Raw genomic sequence first — 18,307 nt, 5'->3', positions numbered from 1 at the left:
TGCAGGCATACATTTGGACCCCTTCACATAGTCCCCATAAGACTTCATGGAGAAGCAAAAGAGTTAATTATGTAAACACGCTCATGTGCATGGTGCATGTTGTGTGGTAATAACGTTCTTTGTCTCTGACTCAGGAATCTATCTTGTGTCATCTGTCAGCATCAATGAAACAGTAACAGGCTAATGTATTAGCTTGTACTTGGGGTGCAATCAAATACTGGACCCGAGAGAATGGAGAACAAAAACGCCACAGTCGGGAAGGTGGAGGTTGAATGACAATGAAAATGGATACCTCCTGAGAGTTCAGAGAAATCTTGGGAGAGCATTGTATTTTCCTACAAGGGTGGAATAGAAATTTGAAGGAGTCTTATCTCAGTTTGAAGAAGCAGAGAGACTCCAGCTGACACCTGAGTAATAATTCCCTGCCTCATGGTTTGTGTCTATCTTTAAAAAAAAAAAAAGAAAAGAAAACAGTGTATGCATGTATCATTTATTTAGCAATTACTCTGTGTTCATATTAAAGAAACATGTGCATCAATTCCATGGCCAGAGATAAATCCATTAATAGAATATTAAGGCTATAGGGGTAGCTTTATAGATAAATTGCATCCCTTCAAATTCCTCTATTGAAATCCTAAGTCTCAATGTGATTATATCTAAAGATAGGGCATTTAAGGAGGTAATTAAGATTAAAAGAGGACATTAGGGTGGGACCCTTATCTGATAGGACCAGTGTCCATATAAGAGGAAAAATACCAGAGAGTTCTCTCACTGTGTGATCACTGAGATAAGGCCACGTGAGGACACAATAAGAAGACAACAGTCCACAAGCCAGGAAGAGAGGTTTCACCACAAACCACCTCTGATGGCCCCTTGTTCTTGGATGACCAGTCTCCAGAACTGTGAGAAAATAAATTTCTGTTGTTAAAGCCACACAGTCTGTGATATTTTGTTAATAGCGGCCCCAGTAGACTAAAACAGGGAGCAATCAGATTATATCAGAAAATTTCAATTTACTATTCTGAGTTTGAAAGATAATTCTGTCAATTAATATATGTGCATATACAAATACAGGAGAGATATACACTAATTCCACTTATGTCATATAAAGTTCATATTTTGTGTGGAAAAAATAAATCCAAGTTTCTTCCTGACAAAGTAACTGCATCAAGTCTTGGGCTACTGTGGTATGTAGTTGGATGATTTTGAGATCCTTTCATATTTTTTGATCTTATAGGCTATGAACATCTTCAGAATTCTTCTTAAATTCATTTATTATGATATAGTGCCTCTTGATAACTTGATTCTCTCTCTCTCTCTCTCTCTCTCTCTTTTTCCATAAAGATGCCATCTGGCAGACTCACTGCCTCCTGGTGGCCAAGAGGACTGGGAATACCCACTTATCAATCCATTTTCTAGTTTCACACTTTATTCCTAAATTTCCTCTTTATGAAAGAAGAAATTCTCCTCCCCCCCCACCTCTCTCTCTCTCTGTCTCTCTCTGTGTGTCATTCTCTCTCACACAGAATAGCATTTTTTTTGTGCATTTAGCAAGTCAATGCCTGCTGAATAACTTGCTCAGTAACAAGATATGCCTCACATATCCTGAGGCAATATATGGAAATAACAGGCATAACTGAAGTGAATATTTCCTCTATTAAATCTCTGTTCACAGGCCACTTCTCTATAAACTTTGGTTCTGCCCCTCCCATTCCAGCCTGCACACACCACACTCTTCTAACTCCCTTGATACTCACCATTTGCAGCTCTTATTGTGGTGTACTGCCTTGAAATGTTACTCCTCTCTTCTCATATATTCATTCTCCTGGAGAGCTGTCATCATTCTCTCCCCTACCTGTGTCTCATCTCCTGGCCTATTCTCTCAGCCCAACTCAGCTGGACTCTGACTCTTCCTTAAACACACTGATCCCCAGCCTTTTGCATTCATTCCCTTGGCATGGAATATTCTTTTCCCAAAAAGGGTCATGTTCACTCTCACTGCCCTTCTGTTTGCATCAAAAATCAATCCATCAGAGCTGTCTTTCCTCACTACCTGTAATGGTCAGGGGGTTCCCAATGATCCCCATCTCCTATTATTCATGCCTTTGTGTGATTCTCTTCCCTGTGACTTCAAACCAATAGAACTGGAGATTCAAAACACAGAATTGAAGTTTGGGGTAAATCACTTCTGTTATTATATTACATAAGACTGTAACTTCTGTCTTGCGAGCAGATGCTCTCTCTCTGTCTTTGATAAAGCAAAGAAGTCCACAGGGCAAGGAACTCAAGGCAGCCTCCAGTGGAAGCCAGAGAGGAACTGAGGCCCTCAGTACAACAGCCCTAGAGAAAATTAATTCGGCCAACAATCAAAGTGAACAGAAATGGATCCTTCCTTAGCTGGTCATTTAGATGAGGCCTCAGCCCTAGCTCATACCTTGAATATAGCTTTAAGAGATACCCTGATGCAGAGCATTTAGTGAAGCCAGGCCCGAATTCCTGACCCATAGAAATTGTAAGATAATAAAGGTATATCATTTTAAGTCATTGCCTGCATGGTATCTTGTTATGTAGTAATAGATAATTAATAAATAACCCCATGTAAAACAATAACTGCCTATTTATCACCCTCTGTCCGCATTCTCTATCCCCTTTCCTCTGCTGTATTTTGAATAATGCATCACTACCTCACATGTTATAAATCTATCTCTATAAATCTAACATACTTCTGTAATATCTTTTTCCTACAGTTTTGGCTCTATACCTTTTAATGACCTTTTCATTTGACAATTTATAAAATCATATTGCCTAAAAAGTATTCAATATTTTTTGGCATGGTAAATTGAATCTTTTTAAAAAATATTAATTAACTAACTAATTAATTAGAAGGGGGGGTGGGGAGGAGCAGAGGGTGAGAGAGTCTTAAGCCCTACTCAGGGTTCGATCCCATGACCCCAAGATCACGACCCAAGCCAAAACCAAAAGTAGGATACTCAACCAACTCCATCACCCAGATGGCCAGGCATGGTAAGTTGAATTTTGAAAAATATTTATTATTTATAGTTAAGAGTTCTTTTCATTTTTATATCTCTTATCTGTAATGTCATGTGAATATTTAGGACTTTTTTCCAGTATCATACAGGAGCTATAATATTTTAAGTTCCCTCAAGTTTTCTTTACAAGGATTAATCCTGAAAACCTTTGAATTGGTGACATTTCTCAACCAGTTTGTTGTTGACATCTTTGTTGAAACATGCTATGTTAGGGTACAAAAGAGACAGTGACCTCAACTTTTGCATGTCAGGCTGTGTAGACACTTCGGAAGGTGCCTGCAGAGTGAGAGTCCTTGAAACTTAAGCTTCTCTTGTTTAATAGTAAATCTATTTTTGTCCCTGAGAATAGGGAATCTGCCTATTTTGTTTACTGCTATATTCCTCAGTATTCATAAAAATGTCCAAGACATGGTTGTCAATCAACTGAATCAACAAACTGATTGTTTCACCTTTCTTTTTTTTTAAAAAAAATATTTTATTTGTTTATTCATGAGAGACACAGAGAGAGGCAGAGACTAAGGCAGAGGGAGAGGCAGGCTTCCTTCAGGGTGCCTGGTGCAGGACTTGATCCCAGGACCCCAGGATCACGATCTGAGCCAAAGGCAGATGCTTAACCACTCAGCCACCCAGGTGCCCCTTGTTTCACCTTTCTCTCTAACAATAACATATAATGGGAGATCAATAAAGAATTTTAGAGAACATTTAACTTTGTTTTTTATCTAGTTATAGGTGAACCCTATAAAGAAGAGGTGGACTATTTTGGGAGGGTGATGGAATAGCAGAAGTATGCCATTGCTAGAAGTATGAGGATTTTTTTTTTAATTGAAAAATCCACATGCTGGGCAAGTCTAATAGTATCTCACAGTACCTAAGAACTTAGGGTATGAATAGCTCTGTGACCTTGTGCAAGTTTCTCATCCTACATAAGTTTTCACCTGTGAAATAGATGTAATACATAAATCTACCTCATTGTGATCAGACAATGCATTTAAAACTCTCAACCCAGGGACGCCTGGGTGCCTCAGTGTTTGAGCTTCTGCCTTTGGCTTAGGTCGTGATCCGAGGGTCCGGTCCTGGGATTGAGTCCTGCATCAGGCTCCCTGCAGGGAGCCTGCTTCTCGCTCTGCTTATGTCTCTGCCTCTCTCTTTGTGTCTCTATGAGTAAATAAATAAAATCTTAAAAAAAAAAAAAAAACTCTTCGACCCAGTGCCTAGTAAATGATGAGCACTTAGTAAAGACAGCTGATTTTGTGGGTTGTGTTTTGTTCACTATTAATGTCATTATATATTACCAAGGATAGCACAATTTTTGTGAAATTTATAAAGGCATACTAATTTGTGATCCCACCTTCACCTCTATCATGAAAAGCATATTCTAACTGAATTTCCATTTAAGTTTCTGAGAGTTGATGTGTATTAGGTAGGGGGACGACACATTGTTCCATTTTGCTGAGGCATACTCAAAGTATACCAGGAAAGCCAAAAAAACATTATCAGTTGGTGGATTCTCCAGGAAGTAACACAATCAGGAAGTGGGGTTACTCCGATCCTGACTTTACACTTTGAAAACAGACTTCAAACTCTAAAGTGTAGCTAATCATTACTTAGAATATGTATGACAATGAAAAATAGTCATAGGTTACATTAGATAATTTGAACACATACACAACCACAGGAACTCATTTTCAATAGCATTGTCTTCATAAGAGGACAAAAATGCAGAAATAATGTAGAAAGTCCTCTTCTGTTCCTAAAAAAACACAAAGCAAGTAAACTTAGAAATTACCGGCCCTCTAGAAATGACCATATATCATACACAGATTTAAGCACTATGATGGTTGGCTTATAGCTATACTGCTTTAAAAAAAAAGAAAAAAGAAAAAAGGTAGTGCAAAATCCAAAAGCATAAGATGACCTTTACAACTGCTTTTGGATTATAGTGGCATAACATCTTCCTGCTTTCATTAGGAAAGAAAAATGCAATTTTTCTCTGAAGGACTTTGAGTGTTAAATTTTATAATCAGTAAGGATCTAGATGCTACCCTTTTCCTCCACAGGTGATTTTAGAAATGAAAAGCAGAGCTCCTGAGGGGATGCCTTGAATCCTCCAGTTCCCCCAGGGTCTGATGCAGTTGCCACAGGACAGGCACTACATAAATGTTCCTTAAAACATATCTCTTCAATAAATGGATGATGATAAAAATGGATGAATACCAAGTATATGGATATTTTAAAAACAGCATCATATATACTTTTCCAGTCTGCAAATTACTTTGCCATTCATCATCCCCTTTGATCCTCCCATTGGCCCAGAAAGGTAGGGAAGAGTTTGCCTGTGATATGCAAAGTCACTGGGAAAAATGGCAATTAGTTTACTCTTCAGGGCTGGAGTTCTTCCATGAAGCCATGAACATTAACTATGCTTAATACTGGCACTTTGTTGTATTGCGCTTTACTTTATTGAGCTGTATGTTGTGTTTCTTACAAACTGAAGGATTGTGGGCAGCCTGGGTGGCTCAGCGGTTTAGTACCACCTTCAGCCCAGGGCGTGATCCTGGAGACCTGGGATCGAGTCCCACGTCGGGCTCCCTGCATGGAGCCTGCTTCTCCCTCTGCCTGTGTCTCTGCCTCTCTCTGTCTCTGTCTCGTGAATAAAGAAATAAATAATCTAAAAAAACCCCAAACAAACAAATTGAAGGATTGTGACAACCCTGTGTCTAGCAAGTCTATTTGGTACATTTTTCCAACGGCATTTGCTCACTTCATATCTCTGTGTCATATTTTGGTGATTATTGCAATAATCAATATTGCAATATTGATTCAAACTTTCCCATTATTATTATATTTGTTATGATCTATGGTCAGTGATATGACTTGCTGAAAGCTCAGATGATGATTAGCACTTTTTAGCAATGAAGTATTTTTAAATTAAGGTATGTACTTTTTTTGGATGTAATGCTATCTCACACTTTTTTTTAAAGATTTATTTATTTATTTATTAATGATAGAGAGAGAGAGAGAGAGAGAGAGAGGGAGAGAGGGAGGCAGAGATACAAGCAGAGGGAGAAGCAGGCTCTATGCAGGGAGCCCGACGCGGGTACGTGGGACTTGATCCCGGGACTCCAGAATCAGTGCCCTGGGACAAAGGCAGGCGCTAAACTGCTGAGCCATCCAGGGATCCCCTATCTCACATTTAATAGATTATAGTATAGTATAGTATAGTATAGTATAGTATAGTATAGTAAATATAACTCTATATACACTGGGAAACTGGAAAATTACTTAACTCACTTTATTGCAGTGTTTGCTTTATCGTGGTGGTCTAGAGCTGAAGTCTTATGATCTCTGAGGTACATCTATCTATACCTGTTTGTTTAGTGTAATGGATCTCAGCTGGGAAAACTTTGTTCCTCATGGGTATTTTGTAAGGCCTGGACATATTTTTGGTTGTCACACTTGGAGGGGGGCGGCTTCTAGCATCTAGTGGGTGAAGGCCATTGATGCTGCTCAACATCTTACAGTGGACAGGACAATACCTCCACCCACCCCCACCTTATCCCCCTGACTGAAGGAATCATCTGGCCCAATGTCAATAATGTCCATGTTGAGCAACTCTGATGTAAACAATGAACTGCCCTGTAAGCACAATTAAGTTGATTAGGTTACTGTGGTGGTTTTAAAATCTGTCTGGGAATTATTTGATACTCTTCCTCTCAAGAAAAAAAGTCTTCTCCCTCAGAATCTAGGTGAGACTTTGTGATTGCTTTGATGCAGAGAGGCAGTTGCATGATTTCTGAGTCTATGTTACGAAAGGCCATACGGTTTCTGCCAGTTTGGTGGAAGAGGGGGAGGGAACATATGTCTTTGGATCCCTGAGTCCTCCTGCAGGAAGTCAGGCTATCAGAGGGTGCCATGATAGCAAGGCCATTTGATGGGGCCACACAAAGAGAGAACTGCCCACCCTCTTATAGTAAGCACATGAGAAACCACAAGCCAGAACTGCCCAGACAAGCTATTCCCAAAGTCCTACTGAAGAAACCATAAGAGATGACAAATGGTGGTTGTCATTTCAAGCCACTAAGTTTTAGGGTGAGGGGTTACATGGCAATAGCTAACCAGAACAATCTCCAAATTCAGTTACTTGAAATCAAGTGCTCTAGTAAACAGAATATCCTCTCTCCCTCTAAACCGTCTGAAAGAATGGAAATCTTAACTAGAGAACTGCCACTCCTCAAGTGAAATGGATTATAATCAGCCTATGGAAAATAGGTCACCACGGGGGAGTTTGTTAAATAGGTTTACAGAAGTTCTGAAGAACATTTTGAAATTATGGAGAACACACTGCAGGTTGGAGTCTTGGGCCTTAGTCATTTTGAAAACTGATTATTATAAAACTGAGGCATTTACTAGATGATCTCTTGATGTTGTCCCAGCCTAGATTTTAGACTATCCTAATCTAAGCATAGTTTTCAAAAGATAGGCATTTTTAAATTGCAACATAAAAAGTGCACCCTAATGAATATGAAGAATGAAGAGTAAAATAAATACGAAGAATCACCTTACATCCACCAAACTACAAACAGCTAAAAAAAATAAAATAAAAAAATAAAAAAATAAAAAAAACTACGGAAAGTAAATTAGAACCTAATATTGGTGAAATTTGTAAATTCACACATTATTGAGAACTAAACTGTTCAATATGGAACAAGAGCTAAAAAATACACATAATCTTTGACCCAGTAATGCCTCCTCTGGAAACTGTCCAAAAGGAAAAAGGAAAGAAAAAGCTTCTTGCACAATGATATTTATAGCCACATTATTTACAGTAGGGGAAAAAGCCCACAGGAAACAACCTAAATATCCAACAATGAAACAATAGTTAGCCATGATATGGCAGGATGCATTAATGCAAAGCTGTAAATACAAAGCCCATATAGAAATGTACAAAGATATTAAGTGAAAAAAAGTAAGTTGTTCATTTTCATATAAATGGTAAGTATATCTATAAAAATTACTTCCACACTTATAAATGTCAAAAGAGAGAAATACAAATATTTTTTTCTGTTAAGGTGACTATCTTAGTATGTGTCATTTTTCTATAAGGATATTAAAACACTCTGCTTTAATATTCTGAAATTATTAATCACGCTTAGTATTTCAATGGACATATGTACCTCACAGTTATCTGAATGTTCATTTTATGTTTATTTTTTAAATTTTTTTACCAGTCATTTTTCTGAGCACTTACTATATGCCAGGTCCTCGGAATACTGTGATAAATAAGATTGAAGGTGATTTAGAAGAATGTGTTCAGTGAGAGAAATAGTCCAACTGAAGCTAAATTATGGGTGCTAGCTTTATGAGAACAGAACAGGGAAATCAGACAGCACGTTGGGGAAAAAAAGATGTCTACACTGTCCTCATGTTTTTATTGATCTTGTTACTTGTCAATACTCTAATTGGACATTTCAAGGCAAAGAAGAAATATCTTAAAAGCAAACAAACTCTGTCAAAGAAGTGAAGAAAAAAGATCAATGAAAGTAATATTTTAATATTTTAGCCAATTCAGATAAATCTGCAAATAGAGGCTTTTTTTTTTTTTTTGCATATTCTAATTGAAAAGAACCAGGAAGTTTTTGGCTTGGCCTTCATTTAGAACGTTTTTGCCCCGGGTTACAGTGGCTGTCATACATGTCTCATGCTGTCATCACTCAATTCAACAGAATTCAACTGGGCACAGATGACAAGGACATGGGCCCTGTCTTCTCAGAGTTTGCAATCAATGGGGGTTAGAGCTGAGTAAATGGATTTTTGAAATAGAAAGTGACAAGTGCTATGAACGTGTAGAGGACACTCAAATTGGATTGGGGTTGGGAATGAAATTGACACATAAATGATGTGCAGAATAGGGGTGGGGATAGAGAGTATTTCAGAAAGAGAAAACACAGACAAAGGCATGAAACTGTACTCTTAAGAAGGGTTAGGGTCATATCTCACTTAGACCATAACAAAAAAGTAATGATAAAATGATGTCTGATAATTTGGGGGCAAAAATTAAATACTGTCATAATAAAGGGGTTTTTAATTACTATGTGCTATGGTCTGAATACTTGTGTCCCCTGCCCCTCCCCAATTTCATATCTTGAAATCCTAACCCCCCCAAGATGATGGTATTAAGGAGTGGGGCCTTTGAGAGGTGCTTAGGCTTCACTCTCATGGATGGGATTGGTGGCTTATAAAAGAAGCTCCAGAGAGACTCCAGCCCCTTCCACCAGCTATGAACCAGGAGGAGGCCTCTTGCCAGCATGTGACCATGCTGGCGCCTGATCTTGGACTTCCATCCTCTAGAATCATGAGCAATAAATTTTTGTTGTTTATAAACCGCCCAGTCTGTGGTATTTTGTTACAGCAGTCCAAATGGACTAAGACACTTTGACATTTACATAAATTATTTATTTAATCATCTTTTAATTTTTCATTAAGGCTTTTTAATTCAGGCTATTTATTACATTTTTATGCTGAAAAGAAGATAGATTTGCATATAAGTATCCCAATTTTCAAGACTAAATTATTCTTTTTTTCTCCTCAACCATGTTAATAGGTACACAGAAAAATTAAGTCAATTGTTCTGAAAGATCTGTTTATACAGTAGCATTAGGAATATGACTTTAGAAAGGTTATAAAAGGGATGCCTGGGTGGCTCAGTGGTTGAGCACCTGCCTTTGGCTCAGGTCATGATCCTGGGGTCCAGGATCGAGTCCCACATGGGGCTCCCTGCGAAGAGCCTGCTTCTCCGTCTGCCTGTGTCTCTGCCTCTCTCTCAGTCTGTGTCTGTCATGAATAAATAAATAAATCTTAAAAAAAAAAGAAAGGTTATAAAATCCAGAAGATTCAGTGTCCATATTCTAACAAGTGTCCATGAAGCTATTTGGTCAGGACCTGAAGGTAACTGGTATACAGTTTGGAATAGAGTTATCTGACTGAGCTGACCAGAAGCCAGCTTGCATTCAGTCTGTATTTGGACACGGTATCCATGGGAATGAGATCAGGCGTGCACAAAGACAAACAAAGGCCACCTTCGAATGAATGAGAGGGAATGACAACTGCCAATGTTCAAGGCATCCATGGGCACAAGAGCTTTGCTCATGCTTTTCAAAACACAATGAAATAATCTCTTACGCTGACAATACAGTGTCCATCACTCCTTTATTTCCATTGCTCTGTTTAAACACTAACCTCATTTTTATACAGAAAGCCTTTCAATGCTCAGGAGTTATGTATGGCTTCTGTAGAAAAGCCATCTCTAGTCACTTTAAACTCCTAAAAGGAAGTATTGCGGTTATTCTTTCAGAACATAGAATAATAATACAGGAATCTTCACCGACAAAATTGCACAGTTGCCGTGAACTGTTTGGACAACAAGAACAGACAACTCTTTCAAAGGAAGAACGATATATTTGAAAACTATTAACAGTCCCAATATTCTGTGGACCTGAAAACATTAGCAAAATATGCAGTTCAAGTTTATACTGGTTAGTAAGTGTTATTTATAGGTACAAGAGTCAGCAGGCACAGACTGGAAAAAAATACTTGTATATAAGCACTTCGAACTGATTGTAACTTTAACAAAATTAAGCACTGGCATTAATTTCTTTTCTAATTTGTATGATTATTGAAAATGTTTTAAAACACTTTGAAAACACCCTGATTTACACAGAATAAAAGGCCTTAATATTTTACTAACAGAGCTTTTCAAAGCCAGCTCTAATTCTCTGTGTTATATGGGACTATGACTTCTGAAATGACTTTGAGGATCTTTATTATACTGGATAGAAATAAAGAACTAAAAGTTTAACTGGAGAAATCTACCTATAACTCCAAAGAACCCTTCTTTGTTAGGAAATCTGACTAAAGCACAGATATTAATTCTAGGACCAGAATTTGAATTCTGTTATATATTACACACCCTAAAAACCATGCGAAGCTTATTAATTACAGCTATTTTAGTGTGGTAAGTCAGTTCTGAAACAAATACATAAAAGGGCTCCCTCATCAATCCAAGCAGCCACACTGGGGGGTGGGGAGGTACCTTTGCCCACAGCTTGGCTGCCTCCCTCTGCAGTCCTCAAAGTCATCAGTTTAACCCTTGACTCATCAGTTCATGTCTTCTCCATGTCAGACCCTGGAACCCCATGGAGACTGCCCTCATCAAGGCTGTCCAACATGCTTGACTTCTGTGAGGAAGATGATCCAACTGGCCAACTCTTCCCTCTCAAAATATTTGTGTGGCACCCCACTTCCTGCGATCTTTTTTCTGTTTACTACTCCCACCGCTCCTCTGCCCCTGGCATCTCCTCTTCCTCACCTGATCCTCTCAGGTAATCCCTCGTGTTGTCACCGAAGCCATCTGCTGGTCTCTGCCTGACTTACCCATGGCATGTCTTCAATGACTCTAGTCTCCTCTGACTCCTAAATCTCTATCCCCTGTTGTTCTCTCTCCTGCTTCTAATACTGCTGTATATGCAACTATCTCCTACCTAGACATGCACTTGGATGTCTCAAACAACCTAGATGCACATGTCTAGGTAGTAGACAGTTGTATATACAGCAGTATTATATTATTATATTATATATTATAATTATATAATGTATAACATGTCCATATTAACATAGATTAATAGATAATAATTATATTATTAGCATATGTTAATACATGCTATTACATAGCATGTCTATAAACATGTCTATATATGTCTATATTATATTATTATGTTATATGTAATAATATGTATATTATGTTATAATAATAAGTTGCCTTTTTTCCTCATCTCCCCCTGTCTCAGTCAATAGCAGCTCCTGGGTTCTCTACATCCAAAGCCTAGGCCTCAGTCTTTTCTTCTCCTTCAGTTGCTGCACCACAGTAAATCTTTTGCCAAATCCTGTCTGTTCTCCCTAACTACTTTACAAACCTGTCCCCTGTGACCTTTCTCTACTGCTACTGAGCTTTGGCACCATCATTCCCCAATTGTGTACTAAGCTAAAACTAAGACCAGAACCAGTTCTTTATCCTTAGTGCCTTTGGGGCCTTCAGTCTGGCCTCTATTCAATCCACCATCCTCCCTGCCTCCAGTGATCTATGCAAGGAGCCAATCTGATCATGTCACTCCCCTGCTTAAGGCCTTTCAAAACTATCCAATTGTCCTAAATAGTCCATGTTTCTCGCTGCAGTTTATAAGGCCATTTCAGGTCAGATGCCTGCTAACTCTCAGCTTTCATCCTCTGTGAATACCTTGACCAGTGTGTTCTGGACATAATGACCTTCTCCTTTCCCATTCAAGCATCTAAAACATCTGATCTAGGATCTAGGAGACTTGTGTCCCATTTCTGGTTATGTTACTTTCTATCTTATATTGTCACTGATAGCCATTTTACAAGGTGAAAACTGGACTCTGACCCTTGAGTTCCCTCACAGTAGATTTGAACTGTAAAGATTCTTTCCTATTCCCATGAAGACGTGCAGGGAGGCTTAATACTTAAATGCATCACAGTGACATTTCTCCATCCTCTGAACTCAATATTAAGTTCTGTACCACTCATCTAGCAATTAATTATATATAACCAAATGATATTTATTATGTTATAGAAACTTATATTACATATATGTTATAAGCATAGACAACAAAACAATATGACGAGAACAACATAACCAAGTTTTAAATTACACATTTTTTTTAGGCACAAGGAGATGGCTCTAAATATCAATAATTCAGAAACTCAAAGAGAATATCAAAGACCTGCTTTCTGTCTTTCCACTGGGCCAGTGTACTGGCTTTATCCTCCAGATAGCTGACATTAAGGCTATCAGATGGCTACAGTTATCCCAAGCTCCACATTTCAACCTGGAAGTATGTTTCTTAACCAATGTCTCTCTTACGAATGAAAATTCTTTCCCAAAAGTCTCCAAGCCTACCTCCCTCCATGTCTCATTGCAGTCACATGCCCACGTCTAAGGCAAACCCTGGAGAGAAGTATGAGACCACCAGGAATGGCCCAGTGCAAACACAGCTCGAGGTTCCCTGCCTCTCACTCCGCTCTCTTAGCTGTGTAGAGGAAGAGGCAGCCCCATAACTGGACTTCTGTCAGAAAGGAGGACAGCAGGGTCTGAAATTGGTTTGGAACCTTCCAGGGACTGAGACAATGTCATTATCTCATATTTGAACTGGTTTCCAAATAGACTATAAACTCTCTGGACCATGTTTCAAGTTTCCTATGGCCGGGCCTAGCATATTGCCTTACATAAAATGGTTACTCCATAAAAAAAAGTTCAAATACTAGTATTATGGAATTCACCACAGCTGGATGAACAAAGCAAACAGCAATGGGTCATCTGAAGAGGCATCAAAGGAATCACTTTCACATACAGAATCTATTGTTGTTTCAGGACTTGTGTGTTCAGGTTAATCATTAGTCACCATAATAAATGAAAAAAACAAACAAACAAACACAAAAATCCTCCGATCTTTGATTTGCCAATTAGAATGACAGCCTTATGTAGTTCTTCCTCTTTTGTGCTGTGCTGAATCTTTCAGTAACATCCCAAGGCTGATAGTCCAGACAAAAGCTTTTGACTTAAGTGGTAACATTCACATGACATCAAGATGATATTTTGGTCCTTTGCCATCTTTCCTGAAATACTTTATTTTTGACATACTGACTTGAATTTGTTTTTATTTCACTGAATGTCTAAAATTCCATCACTAGAAGCTCATCTCTTTACATCAACAGGCTTCTCTCCCTTCTGACAGGCCCACGGCTGTTAACACATTAAGACAGGACTAGTCATCACCCACCTTAGAGGGAATTCATTTGAACTGACGCATTCACTGCCTGTCTTGGTGTTGAAACATACCTGTCTTGGTGGTCATCTCACAACAAGGTGGTACAGGCAATACCGGAATTTTAATTTGTTAGGAAAGACAAGATACAGCTCTAATATTTAAGCAATTACTTGCAAATCTGGCTGCATGTCAGAAGTGCATGAATAATTGTTTTTAAATAGTGATCCTGAGCCCTGGTGCATGAATTTAAATCAAACAGAGGTTCATGAACCAGGACTTAAGAGAGCAAAGCGTCCTTGAAGTTGGGTAGGTATAGCTGGAGAGCCATGGGGTGGGGAGTTACTTTTTAAAAGGGTGGTTTACAGCTGGCACAGGTGCTGAGGATTAAGAGGGAAGAGGCACTTTAGGGTTGGTCCCAGAAATGAAAGATCATCTCAAACTTCCCTTTTAGTCAGAAAAGAAAATTTTTTCTACTTTATAATTTTGCCCGGGGTTGTCTCTTTTAATGTAGGAAAATTGTGAGTTGCAAAGGGATAAGAAGAAATGGTGAAAATCATGAAGGGAGTGAAGGCAAAGGGAATAGCCTGGAAAATAGCACTTAATATGGTCTGATCAAGTGCAGTCAGAACACAGGAGGGTGTACATAGGTGTATAGATGTGGCTTTGAGGTGTGTGTATCATGTCTGTGTTTATGTGCAGTAGGTGTACTTGTGTCTATGTGTGTGCATGAGGAGTGTAGCAGAGAAAAGCCCAACTGGGCAGGCCAGGCTGCAGCCAGATGGCAAAGAACCTTTGCCGAGAAATGTGGACCTCACCCAATATGAGGTGGGGAGCCACCAAACGTTTGAAGCAAGGGGCTGATTGGATACAACTAAGTGTCCAGAAAGATAACATTGGTGACAATGACAAGAATGGCTTAGAGGGATAACAGATAAAAACAGGAAAACCAGTGTACCATTGTCCAGACGCAAAGAAAGTAAGGGTCTGAACTTGGTGGTGGCAGAGCTGCATAAGGTGGGGAGGATGGATAAAACTTGGAAATGGGCTGTGAGGTTGAAACAAGGGAGAAGATTCCTGGTTTTAGCATCTTCATGCTAATACTGCTGCTGGTAAACAACAGTGGACAATACGGGAGAGAATTCTGGAGGGCACTTGTTGACTTCAGTTGAGGACGCATTGAGGTCATGCTTATTTGACATCTGGGTGAAGATTGTTGGTAGCAGATGAAAATACTGATCTGGAACCAGGAGAGAAGCCTGGCTGGAGATCCTGACTTGAGGGGGGAACTAACCCAGAGAGAGAGAACTGGTAAAAATGAAGACTAGGATCCAGGATGGAACCCAAAACACCTAGGACTGGGCAAAACAGATGAGCCTGTGAAAGAGAGTGAGGAAGAACTGCCTGGAAAGCAGGAGGAAAATAGGGAGAATAGAAGACAGAGGTGGAGGGTGTTCCAGGAGGACAGAGCTGCCAAATTACATGTTAAAAGAAGGATTAACTTATTCTGAGAGAAATTAGAGTATTTACAGCTTGACAGGAGCTGGGGAGAGGATTTGAAGGTATTCATTAAAGAGGCAGTGACTCTAGGCCAAGGTGCCAGAGATAGGGAGAGAAGGTGAGGATCGTCTGTGGCTTGGCAGCACACTGTAGAATGTTAAGTGCCATCATGCATTTTAAAATTACATTTTCCTTTCCTCTATGTATCTATTGTTTAGATTAAGAATGATATAGGCCCCTTTGGGCCTTTCTCTTCCATCCTTCATCTGCCAGTTACCATTTGGATGACTCCAGGCACTTAAACCAAGAAGTGATCAATGCAAGGTGATATATAGGAAACTGAACTTTGAACACTGCTTTTTCTTAAATACCCATGAGAAGGTTTATAGAAAGTAAATTTGACTCTAAATGTTAAAATGAGATTTGAGAGTTTTAAGTTTCTACATTGGTTGCATGTATGCTGGAGAGGATGTGAGATGTATAAACACACACACACATATTGCTTTTTACGTTCCCATTTTTGGTATTACACAGTTGCACGTGTATATGATTTATAAACATCTATCTGTGTATGTGGAGAGTAATGATGAATACTCAAAAATTTTACATACATACAGTAATGCCAAAAAGATTCAGCTATCACTGACCTAGAGGCTTAATTATTCATGTTAATCTGGGATATTCATGGTATCAGAAAATGATATTGCTTCCCTAGGAACCTGGATTGATATCACAAATGACAGAGCTTGATTATGATCATCCTGAGTTAAGAGAAAACTTGTTTCTTGGGTGTGCAGATAACTGGAACGAAAGGAAGAAATAAATATAAAAAAAATCATTTGTACACATGTCATTTCAAATCACCTCTGCTTTCTTGCACAGATTTGTCCTTATTAACTCCCTCCAGGTTAAAAATCTCTATACCTGACTTTATGCCTGGCAGCAACACATTCCACTAAAGTATTTCTCACCGCTCTTGAAAAAACAAGCCTCAACACTTCAAAGATAAGAAAATGATGTTATGTTTCCATAGCTTCTGTTAATAATGGGTAATTAAAGAGAGATGAAAAGCTCGGATTTAAATGTGTATTAGTTGTTGGGAAGGTTGTGCTGTTCCAGAGACTGATTTTCAAGTGAATCCAACTTTACTGGCAACTCCTCAGTTAGGGCTGGTTGTCCCTCAAAAGACTCTTGGGGCACGGCACAGAATAGCCATGAAGCACCTTTGTCTAAAGGGTTAGGCTGAAAACCTAATGATGCTTCCCGTCTCCTGGGAGCGGGGATGGTGGCGCTCTTCTTAACTCTGCCTGGGAGAAAATGCTACAGGGTTCTCTGGGTCAGGTTTCTTCCGTAGTAAAGAATAGCTCAGCTACAAGCCTTAAAGGAAGATACGAAATATTTACATGTATTGGGAAATACTTATTTTCTTTGTAAAAACACTTGAAAAACAGAGCCCATGTTTTGTTTTGATAGCTGTTCAAACCACAGCATACGAACGTGACCTCTCCCGCCCCTCCTCCGGGTGAAGTTCTCGGACTGAGCGCGCCCCGGCCCGGGAGAGGCTGCGCTGCAGGGATGAGATGAGGGTCGCACGACCTGGTGCAAGAGGCGGTGGGTGGGCCTCGCTGCCAGCGCCCGCAGCCGGGGGTGCCGCTTCGTGAATTCTCTCGTTGGCAGCGGCAAAGCTCAAGAAAGTCAAAAAAAAAAAAGAACTCTTCCCGGCCGGAGTTGATGTTAAGTTGAACAGCAGCGCTACGACAATCAGAGGAAGGCAGAAGGGAAGGAAGAAGTCCCCTCTGCCAAGGGCTTAGGGAGCGCTAGGTTGTCCTGTGTCCTCTAAGGCTGGCAACGTCCGGGCTGCAGCCTGAAGAAGCGGGAGCACAGTCCACACCCTCGGGCTGAAAACCGGGCGTCGGGGGCTCCCAGGAGCCCGCCCGCATCGCGCTGGGGCGGTGCACGCCGCCTCCCAGAACCGGACCCCCGGACCCGAAGAGCCCTGCGGGGCGGGCTCGGGGCAGCACCTGCTGCCGACGCCGGGGTGCAGGGCTCGGCCGGCTCCGCGCACCCCGAGGTCCCCGCTCCGCGCGTGCAGCGAGGGCGCGCGGGGGCCGGCTGCGAAGGCGCCTCGGCCACAGGGTGGGACGTGCCCCGAGCCGGTCCCCATTCGGCTCTGGATGCCGGGCAGCCTGGGCCCACGTGGGCCCCGAGCAGAGCCGCGAGCCGCGAGCCGAGAGCCGCCTGCCCCGGGCCCCGCGCAGTCCCTCCCGCGGCGGCGGCGGCGGCGGCGGACTCCCCGCTTACCTTGACCGAGCAGCACCAGCAGCCGCAGCGGCGCGCCCCCTGCGCGTCCCGGCCGCATCCTGAGCCTGCCCGGGGCGGGGGGCGGGGGGCAGCACTGCTCGCTCCGGGCACAGGAGTCCAGACCGCGGACGCCAGCCGCCGTCCCGAGGGCTCCTTCGTCCCGCCAGGCCCGGGGCAGGGAAAAGTCGCCCGGCAGCTCCCGGGGCTCCAAGGCCCGCCCCGGCCCGCCCCCCGCCCGGCACACCGGATCTGCCCCGCCCCCGCCCCCGCCCCGCCAGCCGGGTCCCTGCACCCCCCGCCCCGCCCCGCCCCGCCCCGCCCCGGGCACCTGCGCTCCACCGCTCCCGGGCCCCGCCCCGTGGGTGCCCAGAGCCAGACTGGGGGCCGGTCACTCCCCCGCCCCCGAGGCCTGCCGCCCGCCGGCCCCCGGGGGCCTCGGCCCTTCTGCAGGCTCCAGGCTCCAGGCTCCAGGCTCCTGGCGGGGTGGGGGTGGGGGTGGGGGCGCCCCACGGCGGCGCAGTGCCCCGCTCCCCGAGCCTTTCCCAAGTGGGTGGGGGAGCGGCCAAAAATAAGTGCAGAATGACCAGGTTAGGAAAGAAAGAAGGTCTGCTCACAAGTTAT

The 18,307-nt window shown here is 41.7% G+C and overlaps 1 protein-coding gene across 1 annotated transcript in view; it reads right to left on the bottom strand.

The window, feature by feature from the left end:
• ITGA2 (integrin subunit alpha 2) overlaps positions 1-17,869 on the bottom strand; it is a 101,583-nt gene extending 83,714 nt beyond the window's left edge. Inside the window, exon 1 of the mRNA XM_055324997.1 lies at positions 17,687-17,869. Within this exon, the coding sequence (XP_055180972.1) occupies positions 17,687-17,744 (58 nt within the window). The 5' untranslated portion in view covers positions 17,745-17,869. The remainder of the gene's footprint in view (positions 1-17,686) is intronic.
• Positions 17,870-18,307: the final 438 nt, after the last annotated feature.

The sequence above is a fragment of the Nyctereutes procyonoides genome, unplaced genomic scaffold (genome assembly GCF_905146905.1).
Source record: "Nyctereutes procyonoides isolate TBG_1078 unplaced genomic scaffold, NYPRO_anot_genome, whole genome shotgun sequence".
Lineage (NCBI taxonomy): Eukaryota > Metazoa > Chordata > Mammalia > Carnivora > Canidae > Nyctereutes > Nyctereutes procyonoides.
The sequence above is the reverse complement of the archived record's forward strand: the minus strand, read 5'-3'. Positions and strand labels throughout refer to the sequence as shown.